Raw genomic sequence first — 13,904 nt, forward strand, 5'->3', positions numbered from 1 at the left:
TTTCCATCTGCCAGATGAAAACAAAAAAAACTTAGCCATTGTGGCATAAGGTTTTGCATGAGCAAACACCACTGAAGAACTGTAAAAAAAAAAGTAGTTTACATTGAACTAAAGTGATTCCCTTTTGTTTGTTTTTTTTAGGTGTGGATGAACGGTGGATAGCTGTTGTAAGTATGGTGATTGGATATGTAATGTGTATTGCATTTATTTCTTGGGTGATCACAGCATTTGGGAGCATGTCTGGGACTGGCAATGCATACAAGGTAAAGGTGAATTTTAAGAGTTAAAATTAAAGCTGTTTGTTTATTGTTTATTCAACAAATAAATACAAGGCGGCTCTGATGATATTATGCCATGATATATGAATATTTCAGATAAACCAGGTACAATCCTCCACAATGTTCCAAAAGCTGCCCAGAGTGTTGCGCCAGCGCACCACTGCCGAGTACAAGTGGCACTGGGATAAGGAGAACATCCTCGACATCGTGTCAGAACAGCTCAGAAAGGTTTCTAATTGATTCATAAATATAAACTTCAGATAACACACAATATGTTTTTCTGCTGTTCAAACAATCATTTGGCTCAAAAAGTTTTTTTTTAATAGTGCTATGTTTTCTGTTTCAAAGGATATCATGGCAGAAATATGCTCCAGCCTGTTGAGCAAAGGCATGTTTTTGTCGCTTAACAAAGAGTTCACCGAAGCCATCTTGATGAAGTTGGACAAGGAGTGCTTTAATGCTGGTGACATCATAGTTCATCAGAATGCTCAACTGGACAATATGTTCTTCATTGACTGTGGACGGGTGCTGGTGAAGAACGAGGCTTTCCAGGTGGAGCTGTGTGATGGAGATTGCTTTGGAGGTGATGTATGAGAAACTTACTCGTGTAGAGTCCACATTGCAGTGCTAGTCAAGTCAAATTAAGCTCTTTTCAAATACACATTTTTTCAAAGCAGCTTTACAGAAAATCATGTTAATGTTTATAGTATCTGAATTTCTGTATGCCTCTGATAGTCACATTTATCAGATAATATAGGCAATAATATAGTTTACATTTTGCAACAATACAAGCAATCAAGCAGTTGAGATCTGCTATATACATTATGCTGATACTGTATGAATGCGAATAAAGTTGGACATGCTTAAATATCCAACCTTATATAAAGAGCTGGGCAAAAATGTTATAACATTTTGCAATTAAATAAAAAATCAGGCACCTGAGACTATTTAATTAGTTTCAGCTGCCTGATTTTATATGTTAATATATATATATATATATATATATATATATATATATATATATATGTTAAAAAATATGCTATTTTTAAGAAATATTTAAAAACAAGAACATTTGGACATCAAAGCATGCGGGTGTTTAAACTTTTGCTTTAAATGCAATTTGTTTCATATCAAAAGGAACCTCTTGTTTGTCGCTACGTTGTCAGTGTCCTCTTTACTCTGCAATGTTTTTCACTGCATGAGAAAACAGACGTGTGGTGTGAGAGCGTGAGAACAGCGTCAATTACATGAGTTTCACACTCAAAAATGCTCAAAATTAGATTACAGAGCTTGCCAGATCAAGAAAATGTTTTCCCAGTTTTGTGTGCAGTATTGATCAGATGTTCAGTCAGATAATCTTTGCTGTGAAACTCCAGTGTGTTTTAGACAACCAGCCTCATACTCACCATTTTAAGTTTTGTGTTTCTGTAGAGATCAGCTTCCTGATTGGTGGAAGGCAGTCGGCCACAGTTTCTGCGCTGACCACCTGCAGCCTTTTCACCCTGTCATTACGAGAGTTTCAGGAGATTGAGGAAGAGTTCCCACATGTTGTGAACGAACTGAGGGGAGCAGTTAAACAGCATAAAAAATATCTAGAAAGTAAGTCTTGCATTATGAGTTGCTTTGTACGGTCATTGGGAGGGGACATGTTCGGTTCACTTAGTTTTGTCGTGGCCATGACACATTAACTTGTGGGAACGTGATAAGTTGTGGCCACGAGATCATTTTGTCGAGGTAACGCATCCTTATTTCATGTAGTAGTGGGAAGTTCGGATCATTTTCACTCGGATCTTTGAATCTCGTTCATCAAAATGAACGAATCTGTTTTCGAGTCATTTCGTTCATTTCAGCAGAATGTATTTAAAATGTTACATGTTAGCCAAATTCCCCAAACACATCAAATGTTGATCGCATTTAGAATAAGAAAAAAATTGCAATGCAAGGAAAAGGCCAAATTATGAGAAACAGAAACGATTAATTGATTGATCTTGGGACTGACAGGAAGAACGAAAGACTCGGACCCGAACCCGAAGACTCGAGAGATAACAAATCATTTCTGTTTCCAGTACAGGATCTATTGGATGTTTAACAAAATTAACAAATCACTCTCTGAGACAACTCGGTAGTCCCGAGTCATATTACACCGTTTCCTAACTACACGCGATGCCGCGACGTGCGATAAAAGGTATCTTTTCCATGTTAATCAGAGTTTTTGTCCTAACCAGCCGCGACGGCGACACGCGACAATTCTATTTTAGAAACGGTTTATATTTTTCTGCGACGTCGCGCTGGAACAACAAACACAAAGTGTGGCAATGATAATCTCAGGTCAGTAGCACCTCACTGCAGTACACGAGATCCAGGGGGCGGAGTTGGATCCAGATCTAAGGGGTGGAGATTGGTAGGTTTAGGGGTGGGTTTAGGGATCAGGGGGTGGAGATGGGTAGGTTTAGGGATCAGGGGGTGGAGATGGGTAGGTTTAGGTATATGTAAGGTGGGAGGAGTTGGATCTGGATCCCGTGTTCTGCAGTGAGGACCATCTCGCTTTGTAGCTGTAAAAGCAACAATGGATAATTCACCTCAGATCTTGAATTTAAACAAATGGAAACAAGAACGTTCAAACTGTGAACAAGTATATTCTTTGTTATGGCCTAAGCCTTATGAGTGTTGTATTTGTATTTTGTGTGTATCTGTGCTCTGATTAGTTTCTTTCTCTTCTTTCTCTTGTTAGGCTCCGCCCCTGCGCACCTGTGTCCCGTTGCTCTAAAGGCTCCTGTTGAGAAAACAAGCGAAGTGTGAAAGAATGAGGCACGCAGCGGTGAAACCCGGCTGTAATTAGCTGTATAATAAATGTTTAAACTGCACTTTTCCTTGCCTGTCCTTTTATGTTGCTTACCCCTTTTCCAACGAGCATTTTAAAAACGGGTTCGTAACATCTTTAGCAAAGATTGTTTTAGTAACTCAGTAGCCTATGTATTTTTAATAATGTTTAAATGGTGTAATATTTGTGAATTTGATTATGTAGCCATCTTATCCATTTTCTTGCAAGTGCCGTCAAGATTATTCTCTGGTGCTCTCTTATACCCTATAATTTATAATTGTTTAAATATTGATTGCAAAGGATGGAAAGGACCCAAACAATCTATAAAATAGCTTAAATGTGCCTTATCCATCACATTCCGTGGCTGTTATTGGTTCATCATTACCATGTTTTGTATCAACAACTATGTCTCTATTTGTATAAAATGCTGCACATTCATGAATTTCTGGATTTTGCACACACAAGTTGTATTGTATTAGTTTATATGTTGTGACGCACATTTGTGAATTTGTCAAATAAATGGGTAGTTGTGCACACATTAATAATTAGCACCAGGCCTATATTAATTTGTGGTTGTTTGGGTGTGGGGTGTGAAATGCTTAAAAACCGTGAAAAGAAAGTCTCAAAATCCAAATGAGATTGACTCAATGAATGCACGTGTGTCACCTGATCCACAAACGCACATCTTTGTTGCATGCGCAAATTATGATACACTAATACAAAATAAAACATTTGTATTCACAAAAATGTCTCATTCATTCATTCAATTTTGAATTTTGCACACAAGTTGAAAGGCATTTGGTTGTAGATAATAAAACATCTGCAACCTTTATCAAGTTCATGGATTATAGTGCTTGCACGTGTTAATCATTTTGACACTATATGCATCCCATATTATGGCGGCATTGTTGAGATACAGAAGCAGTGTAGACATTTGCCTGGGGAGACGAAGGGTTTCTGAGATAATAAAGGTAATATAATATAATATAAATACTTAGAACATTACAGCAGGTGGCATCGATGCACTATATTAGTTTGCAACCCGACGTTAGACAACCAAAAGAAGCGTGTTGCGTTGTCTGGCCTCCAGATGGCGCTGTTTCCCCGCGATCTTTACTGTCCGATCTCCAGCAGGAACTGACGTTTGTGTCTACGACTACATGAGCAAATTTTCCAGCTGGAGGAAAATGTCCAGCGTCAAAGATCCGAGAGTCTGAAGGTGGGAATCGTCCTTTATTCACACAAATTCTTACTATGTTTACCGTCAGCTCTGTTCTTCTGCCTACCGGAAGTATAGTATGTTCTGTTTGTCTGAGTATTTGTGTTGTTTGTTTTTCTTTTGCTTGTGTTTTCACTTTTGTTGGCGCGTAGAGTGCGCCGAAATTCCGAAATATGTGCACAAACATTGCGTAAAGTTTCTGAAACTAACTTTCTTCGAGAGATATATTGTTTAAGTGTTTATACATAGTCTTTTTGTGATGTTTTACCATGGCGGGGTGTTCGTGTCAGGTTATTTACTATGCTGACAGCAACATTTGATTAGAAATATTAATCTGTGTTGGCAATCTAGAGACTGTTGTTGATTTAGCTATTTTTTGTCGCATGCTTTGCATCCATTACAAACTTTTGTTTAGTTTCTGGAATATCTTTCAAACTGTATGTATCATTTATTCATTAAGATAAGATGGGGCTGCATTTCTATTTGGATCACTTAAATTGATAAACATTTCATCTAATATGTAATAAAAAGCCCTCTTGTGCTCAGAACAGGTTAATGAAAGTTAGTGATGAAGCTCAAGTATCTGCTGCAAATTCATTTACAGTTTTTGCAAGCCTATAACAATTTAACATTAATTCTAATAAAATAGCTAAGATTCTTTCATCTGTATTTAAAGTTAAAATCTTGCTAACCATTTTTTTATGCAAGAAAATGTAATGCACTCCATTTACATATTTACTTGGACTGCCATTCCAGTGTTTTTTTCTCATTGCAAACAAACTGAAATAGCACAGTCGATATTGTGTAATAATTATAATATTGGAATGTTTCTAATAGGAATAATAGCTCTTTTGTACGCAGTGTTGTTGAGAGAACTGACTGGAGAAGCAGGTTTTATATTGTTTGTTTGTTTGTTTTTTGCCAGGCATAACTAAAATAGGTTTGTATAAATGTGTGGATTCAGCACGTATGTCCTCTTTAAAACTTCAACTGAAGTGGTTGCACATAATCATGTTGCGTCATTGTAGTTATATGCATGAATCATGTGCCTTGGCCCTTGAGCATCCTAGCTGAATATGCATATGCAACTAATTTTTTCAGTTCTGCAATTGTTTTCTGTCACGTACACCGACTATATTGTATCTACTGTAAACAGGACAGATGTAATGACATGTTTCACACATAATGAGTGCTGTATTATCATCTATCATTCAGTTACCCTTCTGGACTTTCTCACTGTCTTGGGAACTATCCGTCTTCTCTTGACTTGTTTTTGCAAGTGCTTAGAAAAGCATCGGAAACCAAACTCTACCAAACGAGTCATGATTTGTGTTCAGTGCATTTCTGAGTCTTAAAAGTTAGCTGATGTTCATAAACTGACGCATTTAAAAGCCATATGCATTTTTTAGTTATTCATTTCTGTACTTTGAACAGCTGGTTTGAAGCTTGATAAATCATTTTATTGTTAAGTACAAAAACATATTTTGCTGTCTTCCATTATGATCTTACACTATCTTTAAAAGGCTTTGAATTTGGGGAGGTTTAAAATGCATAAATAAGTGATATTTGTCATTGTTAATACAGTGCAGTCAGGCATGCACCCTGAGTAGTGAACCATTCCTACAAGCTTTTAGCTGCAATGATTTGATAAAACCGAGAGCGTAGAGTAGAGTATGCCACCTGCCTTTTTTCTGACATGGAAAAAAAGGAGACGACACAGTAACTAGACACTCCATTGCCCGGTTTCACAGACGAGGCTTTATCTAGTCCCAGACTAAAATGCATGTTTGAGCTAACCGTAAGCAACTTGCACTGACTTATCTTAAAAATATGTCACTGCCATTGTTTTGTCTCAAGATGCACACCAGTTTTTTCTAAGACACGTTTTAAAAACCTACTTAAATGTCCTAATTGAACTAAGGTCTAATCCTTGCTTAATCTAAGCCCTGTCTGTGAAACCGGGCCTCCATGATTTAACCATTTGATCTGTTGTTATAGTAATCATAAATATGTTTTGAACCAGAAAACATATCTTCAAGAACAACAAATTGCTTTTTGGGTTGTCAGCCAACACAATGTTGGTTTAATAGAAGGTTTAGCACTATAAAATGGTTATGTATGTGTGTGTGTGTGTGTATGTGTGTGTGTGTGTATATATATATATATATATATATATATATATATATATATATATATATATATATATATATATATATATATATATGAAGAGTTCAGATGTAAAAGCCTCTAAGTGCCATCTGAAATTTTCTTCTAGAATGATCATTTTTATCAAGCTCGTATATTTATGTTCAGTAAATTCACTTAAATGGCAATGAAAATTACCTATTAATTGTCATTTAAGTGAAATTACTGAATTTAAATATACGAGCTTTATAAAAATGATCATTCTAGAAGAAAATTTCAGATGGCAGATAGCCTATATATAATTATTATTTTTTTAGATTTAATAATATAGCATTCTAAATATGAGCATCATCATTTTGCATAATTTGATGTCTTACTGATAAGACATGCTTGGTCTCGTTTGAGAACAATGCATAGTTCCTGTCCTCGATTGTGATCAGTTTGCAGCGGTTGTAAATCGCCTTATAAACGCATACCTCTGACCTCATTACATTAGTAGGCTGCTTCACACTAAACGCGTTTTTGCGGTTAAAAACGCAAGCTTTGAGACATAAGTTCTTTTAACTTGAGCGCAGTGTTTTTAGAACAGCGTTCACCAATCTCGGTCCTGGAGGGCCGCTGTCCTGCATAGTTTAGCTCCAACCAGCTCCAACACACCTGTTTGAAAGTTTCTAGTATGCCTAGTGAGACCTTGATTAGCTGGTTCAAGTGTGTTTAATTGGGGTTTGAGCTAAACTCTGCAGGACAGAGGCCCTCCAGGACCGAGATTGGTGAACCCTGTTCTAAAAACACTGCGCTTGCTTTCATTTTCAGTAAATTATATAAAAAAAAAAAAATTGTTTGCGACTGCACATCAGTTAAAGTCCCCCTGTGGTGAAAATCAAGTTTTTAATGTTGTTTATATGGTGTTTTTAATATGCTTTAAGACTAACCATGTGCAAATTCATAAGTCAACACCCATTGCTGAGTATTTTCTCTTTAAAACTGCTGTGATCTAAAGACAGTCTCAAAAATGCGGTTTGATTTCGCTGGTGTTTCTTATGTCACAAACTACCTTGTAACCAATCACGTCAACGTGCCGGTGGGCTTTAGCATGTCATTAACTATGACCGCTCTGAAGCAGTGGAGTCTCAAGAGAAGCAAGGGTGTAGTTACATTCAAGCTATATGAAGAACATTTTTATCACAGGATAAAACTTTTATATATGCCATTTTGGAGATCATAGATGAGTTTTAAGCGATACAATTATTGACTATTTCTGGGCAACCATAATCAACTTAACTCTGCGTTGCATGGCGCATAACACCCCTAAATGACACCTTCTTCCTTGCCTTGACTTGTTAGAGACAGATATCTGGGGTTTTTCAGTCTGTTTCATCATCACTGTCATACTTAACATAAATCAGTCCTGCCCTATTTTGTGGGTTTTTGCACATAATCAGTGAAGCTGTGAATGAGGAGCTGAAACCCAGTTCTGTCTTGAGTTTGTACCTAATTGGTTCTGTTTCAGTTGCAAGCTGGCATGTCCTGGGCCTGCAAGGCACAGGGAAATGTCTGGTATGTGCTTGTAAACGCCTGCCATTCAACCATTAAATCCGGAGTTTGATACGCCCTCACTGACCACTCACGTGAACTGTATTTTCCTGCTGACGGTTTGCGCATTTCGCAATCTAAAGATTTCTCATATCCAGATTTTATATCTTCCAGGCGCTTAAATTTACATTTCTTTTTAGTAGCACTTTTGCTCCTAATTTAAATTTAGGAGCACAATCAAAATTTAGGAGCTCCTTCTGATCAAATTACCCTTCTCATTTCAGGGTGATATTCGACTCCTTAAGTTTTCTTTAACTTAATTAAATGTATGTCATCTTTTGTCAAATTCTTAAATTTATATTTATAAATGTGTTCAATTTTATTAAAACAATTAATTCAATTAGAATAATAAGACACAATAAGGCAGAATAAGTTACCAATCAAACGAAATCCGTATCAACAAAATGAATCTTTGACTGATTTTTTAAACGGAAACTTGCAGTCGGTGGCGGAAAAAACAACAACTTGCATCACAATAGGTGTAATTGTGATTGTCAAAACATTTGGTAACTAAACAGAATTTTACACGATTTCAATTCAATTCTTGGCATTAGATTTCAATCTTGATTCAATATTGACTCTTTGGATAAATATTCTAAAGGTAGGCTACAGTAGATAGCCTACATGTTAATTTTATTTTAAATTAAATTAAATATAATTTGGTTTTCATTATAATAACAATTATGACACAAGTAAAAATATAATACAAATGTAATATAGTGCACATATTTAGCAAAATACTCCTCTCTATAACGTTAGCTATTTTTTCTAGTCAACTAACGTGTTGGTCAAAAAATGGCTTTCCTGAGGTAAATGTAACGTTCTGTGACAAAATTGTTCACCTGCAGTTTTATTGACCTCTTTCCGTGGTTGAAAAACACTGATTGATCGATATTATGTACGAGGCATAAATACTTTTCTGTAAGTTGTACTGTATCTTTAAATAAAAAGTAACAGATGATCGGTTTACTTGAACTGAGGCGCTACAGCGATCGGTCACGTCACATTTACAAGCACCAAAACGGTATTTATTGTCTGAATTTCGTAATAAAATGGACAGAACCTGAGAGCTGAGAATTGTTTTCATATCAAAAGTAACCTGCTCTGACTAGTCTGTCGGTGTCAGTGTCCTCTTTGCTCCGTGATTTTTCTGTGCGTGAGAAAATGGATGTGTGGCGCGAGAGCGTGTGAGAAGTGTAAATTGCGTGAGTCTCACGCTGAATGCGTAGAGTTGACAGCCCTGCTTTTAGAAGGGGGATAAATCGTCGGCAGCGTTCCTCCTTCCGCCATGCTTCTTCTCCATGTGAGGATTCATTACATTAGACTAGAGTGCGCGCTGCGCCGCATGCACACAGTGCTTCATGTGGGGATTGTTTACATCAGAGTGCGCACGTGTTTCGCGCAGCATATATGCAGTGTTTGTTTAAGTGGTTGATGGAAAATAAGATAATGCGCGTTCTATAAATATAAATTCTGATCTATATTTTTCACGGTATTTTGAAGTGCCCGCGATAACAATATCGTGCATATTCATTACCGCGATTTATCGCATTACCGAAAACCGGCACATGTCTTTGTGCATCTTTTTTCAAGCTTCAGTCAATTCCCTTTTTCCTGGTGTGTAAGGTGCAGGGTTGCATTCATCCATGTTTTTATGTTTTACTAGGGCTCACATAACAAACAATTGAACAAAAGGGATTCATTTGTTTGATTCGGGACAAAACGTCAATGCTAGTGTTGGTGCTTAATGGATTATGTCCATTACTGTGAATGATAGAACCTTGAATATTACCACACTATTGTGAACAGGATATTTGATTGTTAAAAATGTCCCAGAGCAACTCAGTATATTGACCACTGCCTTTAAAAATAGCACTACAAATGCATCATAGTATGCACTGAACATGCAATACATCTTTTGAAAGCATTAATGTCCTGAGTATCCAACATTGAAATGTAATATTCTCTCAATTTCCAATTTCCCGTAGGCACCTGTTGTAAAGTTCCCGTCAGAACCCAGTGGTCTCCTCATGTACATAGCAAGGCAAAGCTGACACCATGGCCCACATATCCAGTGGCAATGGGTTTAAGTTTGACAGGCCAGCCTCTCCCGGTGTGGTCCGGCCCAAAGGGATTGTGGGAAAGGAGGAGGCTTTACGCATGGAGGTAGAGGCCTTGGATAAAATTAAGCGTGAGAAAGTGCACACACTCCCAGTCACAGCGTCTTCTGTTAATCTCCTTCCCAAACCAACGGGTCAAACGTCCACTAGCCGACAAGAGAAAGACCTCATTGTGTTCTGTGAATCAGAAACACAGAGGAAAGAACAAAAAAAAGACAATTTTGAGGACATCGATTTGGATAAGCTGACCACGGAGGAGCTGGAAAAGCTGCTTCTGGATGACAGTTTTGGCACAACCAAAATGACAAGACCTTCCTCTTTGCTAGGTTGCAATCTCAGTGCGTCGTATCCTGGAGGACATGCGTTCAGCCCTTCTTCATTTCACTGGACTCCCACTCCAACACATGCACAGACTCCCATTTTCCCCTCTGCTCCTTTCCTGAAGCCTCCATGCTCTTTCCAGAATGGCTTTAGTCCAGCTATGTCTCCCTTTATTAGTATGTCGGCCCATCCGACCCCCTTCCTCTCATTTACACCCGTACAGCCACCTGCTGCTCTGGCCTACTCTCAGCCTGCCGTCTCCCCAGAGATGGCCAAGCTGTTCGACAAAATTGCCAGCACTTCGGAATACTTGAAGAACGGCAGGTCCTCCAGCATGGAAACGGATTTGGGAAGCGCCAAGTCCTTGGAGCCGTTGCCTCAGCCCTCAGAACCTCCCAACATCAGCCAATTTGAGTGGCTGGACCTGGACCCGCTCAACAAGCACAAGGAGGTGGAGGTAGAGGAGACACTCTCTGTATCAAGAGGTCCTTTCAAAGAGAAGTCTGGGAATGCTAGAGACCCATGGGATGCTGTTCTTCAGGATGAGCCTGAAGTTGTGAATAATGGCAGTCCCTCGGCAGAGGTGAATAGCAAGGTGACTTCGGCAACCCAACCAAGAAGAGCATCAACAGGGGCGGCTGTAACAAGAAGCCAGTCCCTCAGTCTACCTGCAACCTCAACGAATCACAGCCAAGGCAAACAGGTAAGCGAAACTCCCTTTCTGCCGACCCAGAACATGTTGGCACATCCTCTTCTGCAGAGTTAGGAGAACCTGCACTGGGTTTGCAGGAGGAAGTAGAAATGATCCTAGCCAGGTGTCAAACCACAGTTGTGTTTAGTGCACATATAGTGAACAACTTGTATATGATGTTTCTCAGTGTAATCAACACATATTTTCAAAATAGACTATGTAGCAATGGAAAATGAATACAGTGAAATGTAAAAAACCTGTTCTGTTTGAACTGCCCCATGGCGGAAACTGTCACGCTTGAAAGGGGATATATTTAAAAATGCAACTTTGAGTGTTTTACCAGTCAAGCATGCCAGTTAAAAATGAATAATATCCAAAATACTAATTGACAAGTTAGAGATGATTAGTTGACTATCGTGTTCCACCCCTGAATCAACAACATAGTATTTTGTAAGTGTCTCTTATGTTAGCATGGATGCTTGTATTTAAGAAAGCAGCAGTGCTCTGTGATGTGACAGGATGTTGCAGTTAAAAATGTGTGCGTATGGGTTTCTAATTATTATACCGTGCCAGTGTGGTGAACGTCTTTGCAACATTTTAAGCTCAAGGCGATTTGCCTTTTTTGTTTTGGTCTTGTTCCTCATAGCTGGTTTCTTATTAACTCTAGGCAAGTTCAGCTGATGAAGTTTCGTTTTACCACGTCTTATCTAACCCTTTTGCTTTATCGTTGGTCTTTCCTTAAAAATGTTGTCAGTGATTGCCAAAATAAAGAATGACTTCCTGAGAGGAATGTGCATTGAGTGAGACTTTGCTTATGGGGAGGGTGTGTAAATGTGTGCTTCCCCCCCCGAAATCCCACTTCCCGTTTCTTTATGTTTGTTTCTGACCAGGACAATTGGTTGTTGTTACACATTTCCCACAGAACTTGAAGAATTTGTACCCATAACATCTACAACAGATCAGCTTTCACTTAAGGATAAAATAAAGGGGTTAGAGGGTTCGGTCTTTGCACTTCCTCATTTCAAGTATTAGGAATGAACATCATTACATTTCTGAATCACACATCGGGTCTAGTTCATGCTCACTACGCACTAAGCAGTCCTAGTGTTCTGGAGTAAATAGGTTGTTGTCTTTGTATAGTGAGGACTGCTGCTGGTCTCATTAGCACAGACAAGCCCCAGCTAGCTGTCTTTGCCCCATGGGTTCTTCCCTGACATGCCTGCAGCTCCCCGTTGCCATGGTAGCCCTCTTTCAGAGTGTGCGAAAGAGCGGCGAAACTAATCTGAGCTTTGGCTTTGGTGTACAGTTACTCTGCTTCACCGCACACAACACCAGATACTCTTATCACAAGCCCTGGATATTTCAGCCCTTATCAGCACACACTTCCCTAAAGACCTGTTTGTTGTTGTGTGTATTAACAGGCTTGGTGTAAGTGAAAATTCACTCTTGCCATTACTTTGTGCTTGTGGTTTGGGTTACAACAACACATTATCAAAAGTGGTTTCTCATTTTGAGGATTAAAGGGATACTTCACCGATGAGCATTAAGCTTTGTATCAAGTCAAGTCATCTTCATTTATACACTCAAAAAAATAACTCTTTGAATGAACATAAAAAAATCATGGAAAGGATTTCCACATGATTAACTTGCTTTATTTCAGCATTATGCAATTCTGTTATTCCAATTTAATGTACTTGCGTTGGGTCAACTTAATTTATTAAGGTTGATTCAACTTATTTACTATGGTTGGGCACAGCTTAATTTAATAGTGTCAGCCCAACTAATTTGCAATATTTTGGACCAACTAATTTACTTAATTTGCATTCAACTTAATTAAATATAGTTAAATCCGACTTATTTAATATTTCATTCATTTTAGTGACACATAATTAAATTGATAGACTATAAATAGCCAGCAGCTAGCAGCAACACATATTAGCATCTTAAATGCTAAGATTTACATGTTCCTTCAACCAAAGCATTTGAAAGTAACTGAATCAGTCCACAGCCAAACAAAATGCTCCAGTCTTCTCCACAATGGTAACCCACTGTAATTTAAATGGTTCTAATAATTCCAATGTAATTGAACATTAAACACAATTACACACAATCAAGTCTTCCCCTTTTCTCATTTTCTCAAAAAAACATAAAATAACACTTAATTTTAACATTTATTCTCTCTTAATTCAACAATATGCAAAGCATGCTGGGAACTAACAAGCACCGCCAAGTTTCAGTTAATGCAACACAAATCATTCAAGTAATCCAACACAAACGGATTAAGTAAACTTAAATTTTACATATAAGCAGATTGAACACAATCAAATTAAGTTAGGGCAAAATGGCAGTTGGCGTCGCACTATACTGCCACCATCTGGATGTAAGAATTTTTTACTTAACATAAATGGTTTGTGTTTAGACAACGCGTTAGGATTTTGTACTGTTAAGTTGAGACATAATTACGTGGACCTTAATAGAAAAAAACATTTCAAATCAACAAACACAATTATTATAAGTAAACTAAATATAAATATATTATGTAAAGTGCACAACCTTCCTTGTTCATTTTTTTGAGTGTATAGCGCTTTTAACAATGTAGATTGTTTCAACAATGAGTATCAGTATCAGTCTACTGAGTATCAGTAGAAACCCGGTAGTATTTTCGAATGACCGTGCTTCCCTCCCTCATGCCCCCCTGAGACGAGAGATTTCTGTA

The 13,904-nt window shown here is 38.0% G+C and overlaps 1 protein-coding gene across 1 annotated transcript in view; it reads left to right on the forward strand.

The window, feature by feature from the left end:
* Nucleotides 1–4,224: 4,224 nt before the first annotated feature.
* Nucleotides 4,225–13,904, forward strand: part of pik3c2a (phosphatidylinositol-4-phosphate 3-kinase, catalytic subunit type 2 alpha) — a 40,497-nt gene continuing 30,817 nt past the window's right edge. The window contains exons 1-2 of the mRNA XM_084123750.1: nt 4,225–4,318; nt 10,045–11,200. Coding sequence (XP_083979876.1) covers nt 10,115–11,200 — 1,086 coding nt within the window. The 5' untranslated portion in view covers nt 4,225–4,318; nt 10,045–10,114. The remainder of the gene's footprint in view (nt 4,319–10,044; nt 11,201–13,904) is intronic.

This window comes from Abramis brama, assembly GCF_963993115.1.
Source record: "Abramis brama genome assembly, chromosome: 9".
Taxonomy (NCBI): domain Eukaryota; kingdom Metazoa; phylum Chordata; class Actinopteri; order Cypriniformes; family Leuciscidae; genus Abramis; species Abramis brama.